This window comes from Haplochromis burtoni, unplaced genomic scaffold (assembly GCF_018398535.1).
Source record: "Haplochromis burtoni strain Fernald_Lab_line unplaced genomic scaffold, NCSU_Asbu1 Contig_34, whole genome shotgun sequence".
NCBI classification, from domain to species: domain Eukaryota; kingdom Metazoa; phylum Chordata; class Actinopteri; order Cichliformes; family Cichlidae; genus Haplochromis; species Haplochromis burtoni.
In genome coordinates, this window is record NW_024582395.1 from 2,266,518 (window position 1) to 2,285,742 (window position 19,225).

The window sequence follows — 19,225 nt, forward strand, 5'->3', positions numbered from 1 at the left end:
GAGAATACAGACATAAAATCAGCACTAAAAGTATTGTTAGGTTTAAAGCACACACACACACGCACACTGACCAAGTGCAAAGTGTTTACTTCTCACAGGTTATTTCCCAACAGTTTGTGGACACACAATAAAATAACACAAACAACTTTTTGAGACCCACAATAAAATAACACAAACAACTTTTTGAGACATTCCAATCAGCTTTAAAAGCGATTCATTGCTGAGTCAGTTTAGTCCTTAATTCAGTATCTGAACAAAGAGGTGAGGTTTACAAGTGTGTGCGATGCCTCTAATCTAAATGTATCAAAGGGGGTGTGCTAATAAAAAAAAGTTGCTCACCAGCAATCATGTTTACATGAAATACCTGTGAATGCCTCTCATCTAACCTCCCAGAAAAGCTATTTTTGTGTGCAATATCTTCAGCATACTAAATGAAGTCATGCAACATTTCCTGTTCATACTGTGGATATTTTCTGACTTACAGACCTGAAATGAGTACATGGAGCGGGTGGAAATTTAGTCGCCTTTTAATTCGCCTTATTTTTTTTTACAGCATTTTTTTAGACATCAATGTACTTCTTAAGTACATGAAGTACATGAAATTATCAGAGTGGAAAAACACATTTAACCTTAACCAAATGAATTTTACATCCACCCACTAGAAGAAGTCACATATGAGCATGGTACCAAACTGGTACCAAGCAGACCTTTCATGCTGTTGGTTTTTACCAGTTACACACATGGTGATATCATTAAACTAGAGCCTGACTGATGTAGGACTTTTAAGATACCCGTATTTTCTGATTTAAAAAGTCTGCTATATCGGCCAATATTTTTTTTCTTTCAGACACACATATTTGTTTGTAGTCATTTATTCACTCCTTTATGCCGACTCTGTTCAGAAAGGCTGGTTGTGTTTCTGGCATTCCAAATAAGTTGCAAAGTGCCCTCTTTAGCTTCTCTACGCAATATCAACACTCATACCATATTTGATGGGTGTTTCTGTTACTCTACTTCACAGATGTTATATTAGTACAATTTTTCTGCTGAAACGGTGATTATATTCCATAATATTGATGCTTACAGTTGGTTTTAGAAAAAAATATGGTGAATTGGCTGTAGATGGGGACACTTACAGTGGGTATAGAACTGATTTAATTTCAGCTTTTAACTGAGTTTAGTGCCTTCTCAGTGCTGAAAAGGTCATTTGGTTATCTCCTGTGGTGAAATTGCAAGGAATGAAAAGTGAGTTTTAACTCTTATCTACTCTGATGGCCAGTAACTAATTTTCATTGTACTAAACCTTGCATGATTTCATTTAATATGTAAGTTATTGCATTTTTTTGCTTAGCTGATTTTTTTGGATGTCAGGTGGGAACTTTGACGAGTTTTGACTGATTTTCTATGTATATCCTGTATATATTTGATCTATTTGGAGTAATATTCATCTTGTTACTCTGTTTCTTTATAACTCATTTGGTTTTTATAAGTGCTATATATATATAAAAGTACTTCATCATTTTTTAATTACCTATGACTCATTACCCAGAGCAACATGGAAATTTGTCAGGTTTATATTGACGTCAGGATTGACCCGATGGATGAGGGAATGAGAGGGAATACTATTTAATTCTGTTCTGGAGGGCAGAAAATCCAGCATTCCAGGCCCACTACCAGACAGCCTCTCCACAGAAATGCATAGAAAAACACAGTGATGGCAGGACAAAGTGAAGAGTCAGTCATGCGTTCATTCAGTCCCATGCCTCCCTTCTGATAAAGCACAACTAGGTATTTGGTTTTCGTCACGTTTCATCTCTGCATTATATTTTCCTCCTCCCACTGCAGCCGACATTGTAAAGTTTCTCTAAGTTATAATAGTTAAGTTTTTCATTCATGTAAACACGATTCGGTATGTATAAATAACTCATCTTGCTCTGCCCTGAAAAACATATACCTCGAGGGAATGTCAGCTTTCATCAAAATACCTCTCAGTCATCCAACACAATATCAAAAATATCATCTCTTTAAATGTTAAAGTCTCTGTAGAAAAATGCCTGAAATATACATGTACATTTGTATACAAAAAAAATTTGATGCAAATTATTACTTCTTCAATAACCCTTTAAAGCTGTAACTATGCCACACTGTACTGAATCTCTGCATGTCATTGTGAAATAAACACAGCTTGTATGGCACCAGATGAGCGGATAGATTTTGATGTACAACGAACAGAATGTCTGGACAAGGACCAGTGACCGCATCATCAACCATTTCAAAACACGAGTCTTTCCAAAAACATGCTGTGGTTGTGCATATGGCACGTACTGACATAGCTATTATTTTCTCCTTATCTGCAGTCCGGCAGAGAGCGTTTCGCTCCCAGGCTGAACCGTTGGGCTTTCCAGACACAAACAATTACAATTCTTAAAAGGCAAATTCCATCGGTTGAGTGGAGCTATTGATTTCCATCTGAGCACGCACAAAGCAAAAACAAGTATAGACATCAATCAAATACTGGCTGACATTATTTCACCCCATCTTGTACTGGTTCATCTTTACTTTTGATGATAAGGTTTCATCGGTGTTTGAATCTTTAAATCAACCATTTATATGAATGAAAATATCACCTCCACATCAATAGATTCATCTTTTTGCACACACACAGTGACTACCCTTCCTGCTTTGCCAGTTAGACAGTAACACTGCTCCAGCACAGCTGGTTCCCAGAGGTTGCTTAGTGCACAAACAGCACAAGCACTATGCAAGAGCTATGCAAATGGTGGTGGATGCTTGGCCTCAGCTCTGGCTCTTCCCTGCCTGATCAACCGGGGTCGATCGGTGTATGAAGCAAGCATCCCTTTGTCTCGTATCTCAAGTGTGTCAATGGGCCCTGCAGAGAGAGAGAGAGAAAAAAGAGGAAACATATTAGTGTGAATATCTGGCTGCACAGTGGAGAGCCACTTGACAGAGCAGTCACAGCACTAACAATCACTTTTCATTGACCAAAATGAAAATATGCCAAAGCACAAATGCCCAGTAACACATACACGAGCCATCAAAGTTATTAAGACTGAACAGTCTTGCATTTTTCTTCGTGGATTAAAAAGCCTTCCCTTTTGTGACAGACAATTTGCCCAGACTTGTGGGACTCCTTAAATAGCATTTTTTTCTGTGTTTCTCACTCAAGTCTGAAGAGGTTCAATGAGCAGAGGACCCCATCTGGGCCACTGTGGCTCTTACAGATCTGATCCTGTTGTTGAAATATTGTTTACCTTCCCCGAGTAAGGTGCAGCTGATGCCTCTAACTTTTAACAATCTCCAAAGGAGCGTGAAAGCCTCAGATTAAGTTTGCTTCACCACCAAAGCTTTCTAAGTTGCACCGAGCCATCTCACGGCCTTTGACTCCATGTTACACACATGGCTGCATACACCCATGAGTCTTTTTGCACTCTTTTTCACCTTTTAAAACTCATGCACACATATCCCCTTTAAAATGAAAATAAATGCATATGAGCACGCACATGCATTTTAATAACACACATGCCCACTCACGTTCCCAAATCATCACTTTGCCTGAGTCACTGACAGAGAAGCACCAAGACGAGCCAGTATTCAGGCCTAATGTGCACCAGATTTACTTCTGAATGCTCTGGCGTTTGGCAATGTAGGTCATGTCTATTTGTATTCTAATGAACCCTGCACACAGCATCTCCATTACAGATGTAATGCCTCTGGCACAAAACACCAAAATGATTTGGTTTTCATTTTGTTTAATGCTTCCCCCATACCAATTTAATTTTTCAATGATTGCTATGAAATATAGTTGATTGAGGGAAACAAAAATCAAAGTAAATGATGCATGCAGAATGGGATGAGCAAACAGACAACTGTGTCTCTTGGCAGACTATCACCACAAACAATCAGACCGAGACACAACAGCTAATTAATATTCACTGGCAAAATGTGTCTCACTCTGACACATCTTTTGGGTTTTATCGCACATTGTGCACATGCCAGGTTGGAAAATGGAACGAAGACAATACAGTCAGTGGGAGCACTATAAGCACATGCATTGACTATTATAGCAAGAAACAAATCATAGTAACAGAGCAGAGGGGTGTACTACAAAGCATGATTAATGGGTTAGCAAGCTATGTTAAGCTTAAAGTCAGAGTTTTATGTGTTATAGAGGTGGTTATCACCTGATTAGATCACCATGGCAACTTTTCCTGAACATATAACCTGGTCTGGAGCAGGTTATGTTCTTAAATGTATTTATAATCAGCTGGGATCACCACATTTATGTTGATTTATTTAGTGTGCTTTAAGTACCATTCAGCTTCTCTGCTGAAGGAATGCAACCTGTTAACACTACCAATTGAAGGCCAGCTATAAAGTTACACCAGCACAAACTGTGCTTCGTATTGTCTGTGGTTTTACATTCATTCAATTGGTGATGCAGAAAATGTTTAACTCTGCTTGAATTGCAGCTTCTGGAACACAGAAAATCAATCAGGTGCATTTGTAGGCTATGTATCACCAAGAATACCAAAACAATCAATAAAATGAATTTCACTTTGATCTGGGCACAAAGTAAACTGATTTCCACGTCTCCTTTATTAGGCCGTGGGACAGGTTTGGATTTACAGTTTTACTAAGACTCTGTGTGAGTCTTGGATCCAAATCCTGGACGAGCCCCTGTTTAAGTTACAATAATGTGAAATGGAGACCTACACTTGTAATTGGTCATTCTTAAACTTGGATTGTTTGTTAATTTAAATGAACCCCCATTCATGAGCTCATCCTCTCTTCTGCACTTGTTACTGAAACATATCCAAATTTACACATCAAGCCTTTACATGTAAGGATTTTTCAAACTCATTATGGAACGCGGATGTTTACCAATTCACCCGATAAATGGACTATTGACGTCAGCAGGACGTGGGATTGAAATGTAAAAGCTGTACATGGAGGCGGTGCTGGACGCATAACAATAGGGAGTAAAAGCCATCATCCCTAGAAGGTTTTTTGTCATTCAAAGTCAGGAAGTGCCTGACCTTTTTTTATTAAGCCTACAAACAGGAGTGTTTGCTGTACAAAGTGTCAGATATGCTTTAATAATAGCTACCTCACCCACATGTATATGGAGCTGCATGTGCACAAAGAGAGTGTTATGCATACAGATGCTGCTGAGTGGGAGTAAAGCATCATCCAAGGGGAAAGGAAGAAAGAAATGAAGAAATAGTGAGAGAGAGCATGAGACGGGCGGGGGGAAGAGAGAGAGAGAGAGAGAGAGAGAGAGAGAGAGATGGGTTATAAACAAGAGCTGTGAGCTGTAGGGAGTAGGTCAGTGCATTTGAGTCAGTCCTGACTCATGATGGAGGCGGTGAATATCCACCTCCTCCCTGCCCATTACAACTTCATCCTCAAGCCTGGAGCGCTGGAGCTCAGCTAGCCTTTGCAAAAACTGTGAAAAACTCCTACACCCATGGTCAGAGGAGTAGTGATTTTTGTGTTACAAGAACAATCTGATAATAGGTCATGCATGTATTAAACCAGTGACTGATGAAACACTTTTGCATCGGTCAGCCAGCCCAAATGGCAGAACAGTTTCTCCCACTTCATACTGGCATCCTTCTGTCACACATGTCTGGTAGATTAATACAGAGTAGGTTGAAAGTAATACCAGAAAGGCAGAGCAAATCTCAACACACTGAAACATGTAAACCTAATGAAAGCTAGCTGTAGTCTGTGTGTCCACAAATTCTATAATTTAACGTCCCTTTTACAAAACAAAGTTCATGTGTACCTGCTTCTGTTTTAACTATGTTTAATGGTTGTGAAATTTTATTAAAATGAATAAATTGCCACTAGTGCCAAAACATTTTAAAGGTTAAGAATATAATGATAATCTGTTTTGCAGTGTTGAAGTGAGAGGGCAAAACAAACAAATAATACAAAAAACCATCAACAACATTTTGGAGTCAGCAGACTTAGTTTAAGAGAGAAATATTTTTTGAATAAACATTTAGAAACACTTCAGAAAAAATGGACAATGTGAGCCACTGTGATCTTGTATTGGTTAGTCCTGTTGTGAAACATTAAGCAGAGCACGTGTTCTAGTCTATCCTTACATGCCACACAAAAGGCAGCATGTAAATGTGCAAACATGCTTTTTAGACCAAGGGAAGAAATACTTTTTTTTTTTTTTTACCTCAGATCAGCTGAAACACTCAGTTTATTTAAATCCAGGTTGAAGACTCACCTGTGCTCAGCTGCATTTGAATAAAGCACCAAATCCACACTTTTAAGCTTAAATTTCAAAACTTACATTTAACTACTGATTTTATCTACTGTTCTGATTTTATCTGTTTTGATTTTATATACTGTTTTGTTTGTTTGTTTGTTTGTTTGTTTGTTAATTAGTTAGTTAGTTTATTTGCTTGTTTTAATCAATTTTAAATCATGTTTTTTATTTGTTCTTGTTTCTAATGTCTCTGTAAAGCACTTTGAATCACCTTGTTGTTGAATTGTGCTATACAAATAAACTTGCCCTGCCTTGCCTACTGAAGCACCTAGTCATCCAAGAATTCAGGCTGAATACGTTTTACGTAATGTTAACAACACTTAAAGTATTATCCTTCTTATGTTATCCTGAATTACACATTACCATTTTGTTTAAGACAGTTTGTTCCCACAGGCTAAAATGTTTGCAATGTCTAATATAACGTGCTTAAGCTAATGTAATGTAATTGTAATAATGTAAGCAGGCTTCCTATTTCAGTCAACAAAATATACTGTTAGCTTTTTAGGTTTTGTACTGTTCTTTGTACTGTGCTTTAATATACAGAAATGCCATTTTTGTAATTTTTTTAAATACATGATCATACATTCAAATACATGGGAATATCTTTGTGTTTTCATATCAACATGTGTATTGAGAGCCATGTCATTCTACTGTTTCTGGTATTGACCACCACCTTTCTGGTACCCTGGCAACTTTATGTTGATGTGGCAAAAGCTTATCAATGCCAAAGTAGGCACGCCCTAAAACATACCAGAACTGAGCACTTTTGTCTCTAACAAGGCCCATAATTTACAAAATGTATATCATGTTGTATTCAGTAAGACATCTGAGTGGAAGGTGCAACAGCAAATGGCCACAAATGAGACAGAGTGGGAAAGGAAAAATAAAGCAGATGCCTCCAATGTTTTCAATGTTTTTCTTTTTGTGTTTAGTTATTTGATCACAGTTTTTGATCAGAAACGGGTAAATTTGGTATGCATTTTGGGTGGTATGATGTTTAGCGCTGTCGCTTCACCGCAAGGTTTTGGGTTCAACCTCAGTTGGGGCTGGCCCTTTCTGTGTGGAGTTTACATGTTCTCCCACAGGTTAAAGTAAGGGTTAGGTGACTCTTAATTGGTTGGATGTGATGTGAATAGAAGTCTTTCTCTGTTTATCTGTCTATGATGATGTCTGACTCTGTCTAGCCCTGGTGACTTGTCCAGAGCGTACCCTACCTCTCACTCTGTGAAAGCTGGGTTAATTTCCAGCCCTAGATACTGAGGTGGATAAGAGATTTAAAAAAATATATGGTAAAGGAACCTCAGCGATAGACTGGCAACCTGTCCAGGGTGTACCCCGCCTCTCGCCCTAAAGACAGCTGGGACATGCTCCAGCGCCCCCGTGACCCTGAAAAGGACACGCGGAAGCGAATGGATGGATATGGTAAAAGATTTTGAAGTTTATTACTAAACTGAGCTAGCCTAAGAGTTTTTAAGCACAGAATTTGCAACAAAACAACTTTAAACATCTTTAATCACATGATGACACTGTGCCAATTTCCTCAGCTACTAAAAAACTACTACGGTGGCAGAAGCCCATATGAGTAGGATCTACTGATGATGTACCTATTTGTATGAGTATTTCAATATGTACGTATGTGTGCATGCTGCTGCCAGACATAAAACCATGAATACAACATTAATACAGTGGATGTTCTGTGCCGTGAGCACTAATCGAGTGGAAAAACATACATCCACATTTTCTACACAACAGCAGGGCAATGCAGCTAAAAGAGCATCAGCTTTCACTGCATCACCATCTCTCTGTCTGTCTCTCTCTACGGCACACTCACTTTCTCTCTGTCCCACACTTTTACCCTATGTGCCCTCATCCCCACTCGTGCTTACTCTTTCTCATTTTTTACATGGCTAAATATCCACTGATCCCTAATCTAGATGCCGATTTTAGATTGTAAGGCCAGTGAGGTCTTGCATTGGATTTAGTCATCAATGTGCGATTTTCATTCCCCTGGTTTTCTCAGCTTTAACCTTCAAGATTTCCACCCCCACCACCCCAACAGAACATATAAGTGATATACATATTAAATTCACTGTTTATATAACATACCTCCCGAACATCACAACTGTCCTCCACACATCTTTACCTTGCTTCCTTATTTCTTACTTCTTATCTTCCTTATTTCTTTCCTCAGTTTCTCTGCTTGCCGGCTTGCTCTCTCCTCTCTCACTGTTTGTCATAAAAAATATGTTTAGCAGCGGTTCAGAGCTTTGTCAAGGCTAATGTTGGTACAAAGGCTTTCTGAGGCAGTGCTGTTATCTCCTCTAGTCTAATCTAGCTAATTAAGGGCATTGCTGGGAGGAAGGTGCTACTATTCTCATCTAACTCCTGGGTGTGCTGTCTCCCCAGTCTGGCAAACTGACTCGTGCTTTTACACACACCTTTGTAAATACAAAGACGTATATGCAGACACACACACACAGATTTGAAAACAATCTCAGATGTACTGAAATATCAGCCATATGCTCACACATTTCTCTCTCTCACACACACATGCAAAAATAACAGACTTTCTGAAACATGCTTCTTAATGGAAGCCAATAAAGTGGAGACTACCAACTGTTCATATAGACTGAGATGGTCCGATGTTACTGCTGATTTAAAAGGAAATAGTTCAGCATTGTTTCGCCTGATTCTCTCCACTCAAGAGCAGAACTGATAGGCTTACTGTCCATTTAGCTTCACATCACAGGGGGGTGGTGCTGATATCACAGCGGGTGGAGGGTAGATGTCAACAAAAATGAGACTTGCATTGCTAAAGACAGATTTTTATTAGAAAATAAAGTAAAACATTTTTCAATTAGTATGTGCTGTGGAGACGTCTGTCGACGCAAATCAAAATGCCAGCTGTATCAGCTAACACTTCCTTCTCTCTCTCTCCAACCTGCCGTGTCACTCTTTTCATTTTCTCTCCCTCCTTTTACTTCTACAGTCTCACACGTCAACAAAATGAATCCTGGAAGGTGATGAAGGAAGAGGTAGTACCAACTCACTTGTCTGTCTCACAACCCTAACTGTGAATCTAGGCAGGTATGTGTGAAGATATATTCTGTTTATGTGCCAGCATATTGGAAGATCTTTAAGTTTTTGTATAAAATCTAGGGGAAGTGGGTGCTATTGTTTCATCTAGAAAGATATTAATTCATTATATTATTGCTAATGGAGAAGATCCCAAGTAATAGACTCAGTACCAACAATCTCCTGGAAGAAACAAAACAAAAAGCAGTCTACCAGTATCAGTTGCCCAAGAACCAACAAACAGATGCAGTGGTGTGTCCAGAGGGGAAACATGGGGTGGCACTCGCCCCATGTTTGAAATATGAAATAGGCACTCCTGGATAAAGTGCCCTATATCTTTAGATAATAGCATTAGCAGGAACAGTACTGGGATATAACTTGTTATATTTAACAAGTTACTTTATAGTGTTTTAATGTACTTTATTTAAGTATTTCTTAAATTAAATATACAGACTTGGTATGGCATATGCACATGCAATTTTCTTTTAGTGCTTGCTATTTCTTTTTCACTATATTTTAAATTCAAATATACTATGTGCTTCACAACAACTGTTTTAAATTGTAAGAAACTGTAATTACCTTTTTTTTGCTTACTTTAAAATATACTGTCGTTTTAATATTTTTAAGCTATAAGTAATGAAATAATTTCCAGCTGCAACATTAAAAAGATACAAATTCATGAATCAACAGTTATGATCTAATAATATCATGTATATTATACATGCTAATATTGTGCCTATTGAGGCTTGGTAAGTTGCAGTGGCAGTTTTCAAGCAATGGCATCTGTATGAGGGCACAGGAGTACCCATGAACATGAAAATTGTAAGTTTTCTACACCAATTTTAATTCCCTGTCTTGTTCTTGGTTCTTCCTGTGCTGTGCTCTTTAAAAATATCCTGGGAACACCTCTGTACTGTACATACGAAGATACTCTAAAAAACCACAAAAACACAGACAGACTCATGGGGATGTGCTGGAGCAAACAAACCTTCTTGATGAACAACTCGTATAGGCACACTCGGGAACACTCACCGCTTCGTCCTGATCTCTCCATGTACATCTTGATGCCCACGGCGATGCCTTCTTCTGTTCCACTCACTATATCCGCTCTTTTGTTTATTATTTCCAATCCTTTCTTCTCTCTGGATAATCCAAAGTTCAACTGCAGTAGAAAGCACTCATAAAGTAGAAAACACTATGAATGATTCGAAAATGTTTAAACTAGACACAACAAAGGGGAGTTGGTGTCAAACTGTGGTGGTGGTTGATTTGCGAAGGATTGTTTTCTGGGGCTTGAGAGAAGGTGTGTGAGGAGGCACACAAGGTGGAGCAGTGTTTCCTGTTGGTGGGAAACTGTGGCTGACTGGTAGACCGCCATTTTCCAACATGAATTCATGGGAAAGAGAATGAGGAGGAGGAGGGGAAGAGGAGCAGCAGTGTACTGGGCTGAGCCTCAAGTCATTCAGCTCAGCCTGCAAGTGTAGTTCTGTGTCATCTACATCGTACTGGAGGTCGCAGTCCGGGCAGTAGCCATGAAACTGAACCTTCTCGCTGAAACGTACACGTTCCCTCTCACGTGGCTCCCTGCCAGGGGCCTTGGGGCATTTGTTCTTTTCATGCCGTAGAAGAGGCATGGGTCTGGGCAATGTAGGAACAAGACCCGACTCAGGGATTCCACTGTCATTAGAAATGAAGCATGGTGTAGAGGAAAATAAATCCCTGTTTGATTTCAATGGGAAAACCCCACCATTCCTTAATAGAGACCCATTAGCCTTGGATAGATTCCCTGATAACACTAAAGTTGGATGAGGCAGATTTTTAACGTTGTGGTCCTCGGCTCTCAGCGGGGTATGCCTTGGTGGTGGTAGAGGTGGGTGTGGCTTCTTGAGTACAGTCAGGACTCCAGGAGGGTTGATGGGGACTGGCATTAGGGAAGCAGGTGTTTTAAATATGCAGTCTTCGGGAAAGAGTTTCATCTTCTCCAGGCTGGATGCAGTGGTAGTGGTGGTGGTGGAGCTCGAGCTGGAGTTCAGTGTGTCTGTCTTTGAGCTGTCTGTTAGTCCGTCTTCCTCCAACTGCAGGTCACAAGTTAGGGTGTCAATCTCATGAACAACCTGTTGGTGATAATAGGAAGTGTAACTATGACAGCTGAAGGAAAAATAAATAAGTGTGTCACAAGAAGATGAAATTAGGCCAGTTTATGGTATAAACTGTAAAAGCTGCGTCCTTATTCACAAGGGATGTCCACAGCAGGTATCTCCACATGTTTCACTTGGCAGAATTTTTATGCTGGATGCCCTTCCTGATTCAAGCCCAGAGGGATTTGTGTCTACTCCTGAGACTCACCCGAGGAGCTTATGATTTGTTAGGAGAATGTGTGTAAACCACTTCACCATGGAGCCACTGGTTATGGTATAAGTTGTAATGATGCAATATTTTGGTCAGTGATTATTAATTAGATTGACCTAATTTTGAAACATTGTTTCTAGAACCAAAGTTCCTCCTAACAGCCAAACTCTTGTTAACAAAAGGTTCTCTTTTTGTCATCCTGGGTGAACTGAGATGAACTAAACCAGCCAAAGCATATGGGAGAGTTTGTTTGGATTTTTTTAGTAAAGAGCAAAAGTTTAACGCTTTAGCAGATAGCCTACTTTAAAATTATTTGTTTTATATCAATAATCTTATTTCCATAATTCCAGAAGCCATCATAATTTTCAATTGTGAAGCCCTACAGAAAATATTTACTATTACAGTCTCATCTAAAAAGTTACCAACTTGGAAAAAATGCATTAGGATATAGGGTAAGAAGATGAAGTAGAGGAAAAGACAAATTAAAATCTTTGTATGTTCTTAATTACATTTTAAAGAGGAAACACTTCCAAATTTATAAGACTGAAGATTGCTTAATACATCCCAATGACAACCACAGTGAGAGAAAATAACTATCAATAGGATTTATGAGAGAAGCCATGAGCCTGCCAGATTCTGACCTAAGTGATAGATTACATCAATCTCATGCACCAGCAGAATTCAAGAGAAGTAGCAGCACCAAACATATCCTGTGATGCAAGACGGAAGAACCATCATTTGTAATATGCAACCAATTTTGAGAAAGAAGAAAAGAGAAAAGATGACAAAGACAAAGGAATGTAAAAAAAAGAACAGTGCAGAGGAGTGAAAAGATCACTAAACTGTTTCTCTCTTATTAATCAAAATACCATGAAAAAGACATAACCGAAGGCTTTGTTTCCTTAAAATGCAACATGTGACAGCAGACCATTAGGAGACATTTAACAAATCTGTAATGAAAAAGAAATTATGTAAAATGCCCTACTAACTTTATCAGAAAGGATATGAATACAGTAGATACAGTAGATATGAAACAGCAGATAGAAAAATACATCTATGTCTTCCCATCGGAAGTTTGCATCCACATCCTACATAATGAAAGTACTTAAGAACTGTTCAGGAAGATAACAAGCAATATGTACTGATAAAAATAAATAAAAACAATAAATAGAGGAAAACTTTAATCAGAGTATAGAATTAAGCCAGTTAAACTTCTCGTCATTTAAGTTGCAGAGAGGGTTAACAGATGCACTAAAGGTGCTACAGTGAGACCCAATACAAGAATGGTTTTATAGATGAAGGCTACTGACCCCTTTTTTCCTCCTCATCTTTTCTGGTTGTTTTTTCACTAGGTTTGCGTTTGGTTATGGTCAGTGTCACTACTGGTAGTGTGAGATACTTGGACCCTAGAAAGGCTGCACAGTCCAACACCTCCGAGCACAGTCTCCAGAGCATGGAGGAGAATTCAGGAGACAGGTAGTTACTCTAGGAGCGCTGGACAGTGTTGTAGAAGATCCTTACCCATCAGCAGGGCATTCCTTTGTGTAAAGAGGTACAGGATGGACATTGCCAGAGGCCTATAAAATGAGCTCCAGCAGACCACCGATGGGAATGTCTCTGACCAAACAATCAGAAATAGACTTAATGAGGGTGGCCGGAGAGCCCAACATCCTCTAGTGGGTCCTGTGCTCACTGCCTGGCACTGTGGAACCTGATGTGGCATTTGCCATAGAACCACAGAATTGGAACGTACACCACTGGCACCCTGTGCTGTTTACAGATGAGACCAGGTTCACCCTTAACACATGTGACACGTGATTTTGGAGACACATGTGATTGTTCAGCATGACCAGTTTGATGATGGGTCAATGATGGTCTAGGGAAGCATATCCATGGAGGGATGCACAGACCTCTACAAGGTGAGCAACAGCACCCTGACTGCCATTAGGAAATGGAATGAAATCCTTGGACCCATTGCTTTAAACTGGCAGACATGCTCACTTGACCTAAATCCAATACAGCCAAATTGAACGCCAGACTGTCCAGGAGCTCAGATCTCCTCACAGATCTAGGAGGAGATGGAAACCCATTACTCATCTCATTAGGAGCAGGTCCTGATGTTGTCAGGCATGCATACAAGCACGCAGGGCCCATACACCAATGAGTACCATTTTGAGTTGCTGCATTTTGGCAAAATGGACTAGTCAGCCGCATAATTTTTTCACTTTGATTTTATGGAATGTCTTTGAATTCAGCCCTCTGTAGGTTGATAATCTTAATTTTTATCAAACAATGTGATATCCTTTCATTCCCAATAAATCCAAAACCCAGTCCATATCAGCAAAGATATCCAGCATGTTTTTTTCCCCATTAAGATCTTATGTGTTTTTAAAATGTTCCTTTAATTTTTTAAAAATTAGACCTGCATATATTCAAGTGCACATGCAAAATGCTATAGCTGAATTTCCTCTAACACTGTCTTATTAGATTGTCACATCATGTTGTTATAAAAAATGTATCAAATGTTGATAACAATATTAACTAGATATCTATAAAAAACAGAGATGAATACTTCATCAATATTCACTGGGAAGTGTTTGACCATTCTTGGAATACACCACGTCGTACTGCTCCCAGCTGCTCTCATATAGCTAACAAATGATGGAAGTAGCCAGCTTAGTGAAGTCCCTTGCTATGCGTTTTCACTTTTGCCATCTTGGTACTTTGATACTGGATGCGATGAACAAATGGTGGATCTGAAGGTTGGATGGACTACACATCTAAGAATGATTAATCTACATATATATGCATGTTTTTTCTTTTTTTGTTTGTTTCTGGAATTGATCAATAGAATTCAGTTTTAACCAGATTATTTAAAAATACTTATGAAACAAAAGCTAAAAGTCTTTTGCTAACACTTTGGTAGTGATTTTTCTTTAGCAATCATTTATTAATCAGTAGAACAATATGTGCTATATTATCGTATATTCTTTATTGACACAATATTAATATTTCAATTTTAAATATCAATGTTATTCTCAGTATGTGATTATATTTATCAGTGGTTCAGGTGGTAGAGCGGGTCGTCTACCAATTGGAGGTCAATGGACCCATCCCAGATACTCCTGTCCATGTGTCAAACCCCCACGTTACTCCAGATGCATCTTTCATAGTTTGAGTTTAAGTGAATATTAGATAAGTGCTTACATATAGATAAAACTGCCTGAATATGTGTGTTGTGTAATTGGATGAATTAAACTTGTTGTAGAAAGTGCTTTCAGTGCTCAAATTAAGTAGAAAGGCACTATGTAAGTACCAGCCCATTAACCATTTACCATCAAAACCAAGGCTATTATAGTTAACTAGAGCTTACTATGAAATCAGTCCAGCTAACTGAACTGAACTAATGAAAAAAGAACAAAGATGTAGACTGTAGAGGAAACTTCCTTCAGTTCTGAACTTCTGCTTTGCCCCTGACAAATTTTAACTACAAAGGTAAATAAAATTAACCTTTTTAGTTATTCAAAATTAAACTGAACAATTTTGAATAACTGGCAATAAATTGAATAACTAAACTCACTAAATAAAAACATTAAAAAGTTGAAATAAAAAAATAAAATAAAAGCTATATTAACCCTAATTGTGACACCTCTAAATTCCAGCTGTCGACCAAACAAGATACACCCACCTAAAACCAAGGGCTGACTAGACAACTAAAATATGATAGACCATGCACACTTTATCTTTAGAAATGTAAGTACTTGCACTTTCAGCACTTCCATGGACACAGATACTCTACTATTCATTTACACCTACAGTGCTCAGGCAATATCTGGATGCTGGAAAGGTTTATAATACATCATAAACATTGCCCAAGAAGTCTTTAACACAGCAGATAAAATTTAATAATCATAGTAAACTCTACTGGGAACTAATAACTGGTACTTAGTAATATAATGCCCACGTTATTGAGGCATTTTCAGAAGTCTTTCCAAAAACCTTCCCTTTAGAGTACATTTCCTTCCTGCTTCTCTTCCCTTGTTGGAGAGTGGTGCTTCCTTTGAAGCCCAGAACTGAAGTGGTGTTGGACATTTTGCTAATGTTTAACTCGGCAGCTCTCATAGGGTCTAAAAAAAGTCTAACATAAGTTGAGCTGAGCATGCATAGGTTCACAGTATCCTAGCCGTTAAAGCAACCAAGGAGAAAATTTCTCTAGAAAGTAAAATTACAACATTTGAGACAAAGATGTTGTTTATCTTTTGGATTAGGGGTTCTCATCTTAGAGTACCCAGTATATTAGCCTGCTCTCAAGCACATTTGCTATCATGTGGTTTTAAATGCATGTGCAAACAGCAACTAAGAAGAGAGAGCAAGTGACTGAGAGGGAGCGATAAAAATAAAGATGAGAAGGCTAGGGCAGAGTGCTAAACTCTCCATGCAGTCTTTAAATGGATAATTTGTTGGGACACACACAAGAGGTAATACCAGTATCCCAGTGTGCAGCCCCTGTTGTAGGCCAGGCAGCTTCGGCGGCAGTGCCAAGCATCTGGGCAGGGTCCCTCCTTGGAGCCAGGCTCGGCTCCAGCCCCGTCTGTGAGTTATAACAGATAACTGCATTTCAAATGGATTACACCCCAAACACTGGCTTTGATAGTAACACCCCCTGGAGGTATGTGTTTAGTGTGTGCGATGTCAGAATAACTGATCCTCTACACAATCTCCCAGAAGCAAAAGAAAAAAAGCAAGAAGGGAAGAAAAAGGAAGGGCACATAACATAAAAAGATCAGAATAGACAGATTACAATGGCTTCTTCTTCTCATTTATCTCTGGTGCCTGCTGTGACATATTGTAAACTGCTGAAAAACACAAAAGGAGTGTAATTTAGTCAAAGTTGCAGGAAAAAAGGAGAGTGAGGGGAACAGAGCGGCAGAAGGAGACAGATGCTGTGTCGGCTACCCATCCATAATGTACCACAGGCTGTACGCAATAGAGTTGTATTAGAATGACAGCTTGTCATGTTAAGGTTAGAGGTTTGGCAGAGCGGACTGGATGCCTGGTGTGCAGTCGGCAGAGGAATGCAAGCATAAAAGCAGGTAAGACTGCAGGTTATTTCAAGTGAGGGGGTGAGACTGATTCAGAGAAACCACCTTAATGTGAATGAAGGGAAATATGTCACAGAGGCAGCTATATATTACTGGTTCTGTGACTGTGAATATAAACCTGAAATATCATCCTGATTTCTACAGAAACATCTGTAGTCTCTCCATCACTGAGATTTGAGACCTCAGTCAGACAGCTCTAAAAGAGTTTTGATCTTTTAGGACTAGAGAGGAGGAGGACAGCCACAAATACACATGCCGAGAGACAAAGAAAGATGAAGATAAGCAAGACACCACAAGGAGTCCAGGGAGGTGACAGGTGAAAAGAAGAAGACCACTTTCTCTCTATTATTTGACAGGAAATCATTTGGACCAACAAAACAGTCAGCATTAAGATGATGAAATTCAATGCAAAATCACCTTCCTGCTTGCACCAACTTGTCCATTAAATATTAATTGTGATCACATTTTTTTCACACTTTCATCAAAGCTTATGAGTCAGGGTGAAGAAGCTGTCCTGCCATTTCCCAGTGCCAAATCTCTCTCATGTTGGTGATAATGATCACATACATTAATGGGAAAGGCAGGAGCACGGTGTGTAGTCTTTTCCAGGCCCCACTGGTGAGGTCGATGTCAGCCCTCCATCTCTTCTCAGTCAAGGATGCTCAGAAAAAGCACCCTTACAGCAAGCCTGTGGAAATAACACGACACATGGCAGAATACTTCTTCTAATTTACCTCTTTGAGCTCTTTAGCTACATCCTTAAGATCTCCCAGGATGGTTTCCAAATTCTCCACGATTGTCTTGATCTCCTTTTTCACTTTTACTTTGGAGACTACTCCTTCAGCTTCTGCATTTGGTGTCCCTGACATTCTTCAGTTTATGGCACAATCTATTTCATGAAGGATCTCAAGTCAAATCCTTTGCTCGCCACGCTGCCACTTTGCCAACGCATTTTCTCTCTCTTTTTTGCTATGTAGTCCCCCAGCTGCCGTCACTTTTTCTCTCCTAAATCACGGCCAGGACGGAGAGAAGTGGCGTCGGGCAGCATTCTATAGCTAACACTAGGCATGCGCAATAGAGCGTAACACACAAAAATAACGGTTATGTCAAAATATTGTATCATACTGCCTGGGAAACAGCGCCCGTCCACAGGTTTATGTCCAACGGCAACAAAAAATGACGTGCCACGGGCATCCTTCACGTCGACAGAGCGCTAAATTCAACATTTTGTTAGAAAATCACCGACGCCAGCGCTTTAAAAATTGTTTAAGCAAAGAAGGGAAAGAAGAAGAAAAAGAAAAAGAAAGAGGCAGCTGTCCGAACCGTTACACAGTTGTTCGTTACTGTAACGGTCCATAATCCTCAGGCATCGACAAAATTATAATAAGCTCCTCCTGTTCTCCACATAATTAATAGATGGTAATGATATACCATGACAGGTAACGACAACCGAGAGGCACGGTCCTCGGAAAAACACCCCGCCAGTTTCATCCTGTCTACATCGCAGCCTCCTTGGAGAGTCTGAGCACAGGATGCTCGTGCGCGGTCTCTCTCGCTGTCCTCACGCGCTCTCTCTCTCTCGCTCCTCCTCACGCTCTCTCTCCCTCTCCCTCTCTCTCTGTTATATCAAGAGGATGCTGCTGATTCAGTCACTTTATTTGGTGTTCTCGTCATTTGCCCTGCAAATTTGTTAACATTTCTTCGTGATTCGGAACGGTTCTGTTTGTTGCGTTCAAATAACATCATTACATCCCCACCACAGGTGGGCTATCCCTACAGTCTAACTACTGCCAGTCCCGCAATATGCATAATTAATATGCAGGACTTCTTATTATCTGTATATAGAATAAATAGTATTGTAAGGGCTGTAAAATAAATGTATTAAATATGACTATTATGAATAAAATTAGGATATTTGCCAACTTTATTTTGTTGATTATTTAGATATGGGAATGTAACGCTAGGAGATAAAAGCAGTGATTTAAAATCAAAAACAACCAAACAATCTGCATCTCTCCAACTGGCTTTGAACTGGCTTATATTGCAACCTGTGAAGCTTCAACTTATTTTAGGCTACAGTTTAATATTCTGATTCACAGAGGAGCAAAGGAGTTCTTAAAATTATTAATTTCTCCCTGATGAACTCTAAACCATCTTCCTGATGGTAGCAACTCATACAAAGAGTACAGAATGTACTCAGATGGATCACACAGCATTCTCTGTGATTGTTTAAGTAGCCTACATACTTGTTCTGTTGTACTGGCTCAGACCGAGTATTGTTGAACTTAACCTGCTGAGTCCTATTTGTTAGAAATGCGTTAGAGAGATACCACTTCATAATTGAAGAAGTAACTCCTAACTGTTTGGAAACTAACATAAACTAAAGGGGGGG

The 19,225-nt window shown here is 39.3% G+C and overlaps 1 protein-coding gene across 4 annotated transcripts; it reads right to left on the reverse strand.

The window, feature by feature from the left end:
- Positions 1-1,460: 1,460 nt before the first annotated feature.
- Positions 1,461-18,486, reverse strand: prr16 (proline rich 16). 4 transcript variants are annotated; one of them, XM_005919085.3, is made up of 3 exons: positions 17,568-18,486; positions 10,415-11,496; positions 1,461-2,890 (listed from the first exon to the last, which is right to left on the reverse strand). In XM_005919085.3, the coding sequence occupies exons 1-2, from the start codon at positions 17,700-17,702 to the stop codon at positions 10,630-10,632; spliced, it is 1,002 nt and encodes a 333-aa protein (XP_005919147.1). In that variant the 5' UTR covers positions 17,703-18,486; the 3' UTR covers positions 1,461-2,890; positions 10,415-10,629. The 4 variants fall into 4 exon arrangements, with proteins under 4 accessions (XP_005919147.1, XP_042075456.1, XP_042075454.1 ...); XM_042219522.1 differs by lacking the exon at positions 1,461-2,890 and adding an exon at positions 6,488-8,533; XM_042219520.1 differs by lacking the exon at positions 1,461-2,890 and adding an exon at positions 8,558-9,320.
- Between the last annotated feature and the right edge of the window lie 739 nt (positions 18,487-19,225).

Bases quoted from the DNA above. Each gene is read 5' to 3' on its own strand.
- prr16 (XM_005919085.3), bottom strand. From the start codon at position 17,702: ATGTCAGGGACACCAAATGCAGAAGCTGAAGGAGTAGTCTCCAAAGTA. The intron at 11,497-17,567 runs GTAAATTAGAAG...TATCACCAACAG, and splicing joins TAGCTAAAGAGCTCAAAGAG to GTTGTTCATGAGATTGACAC.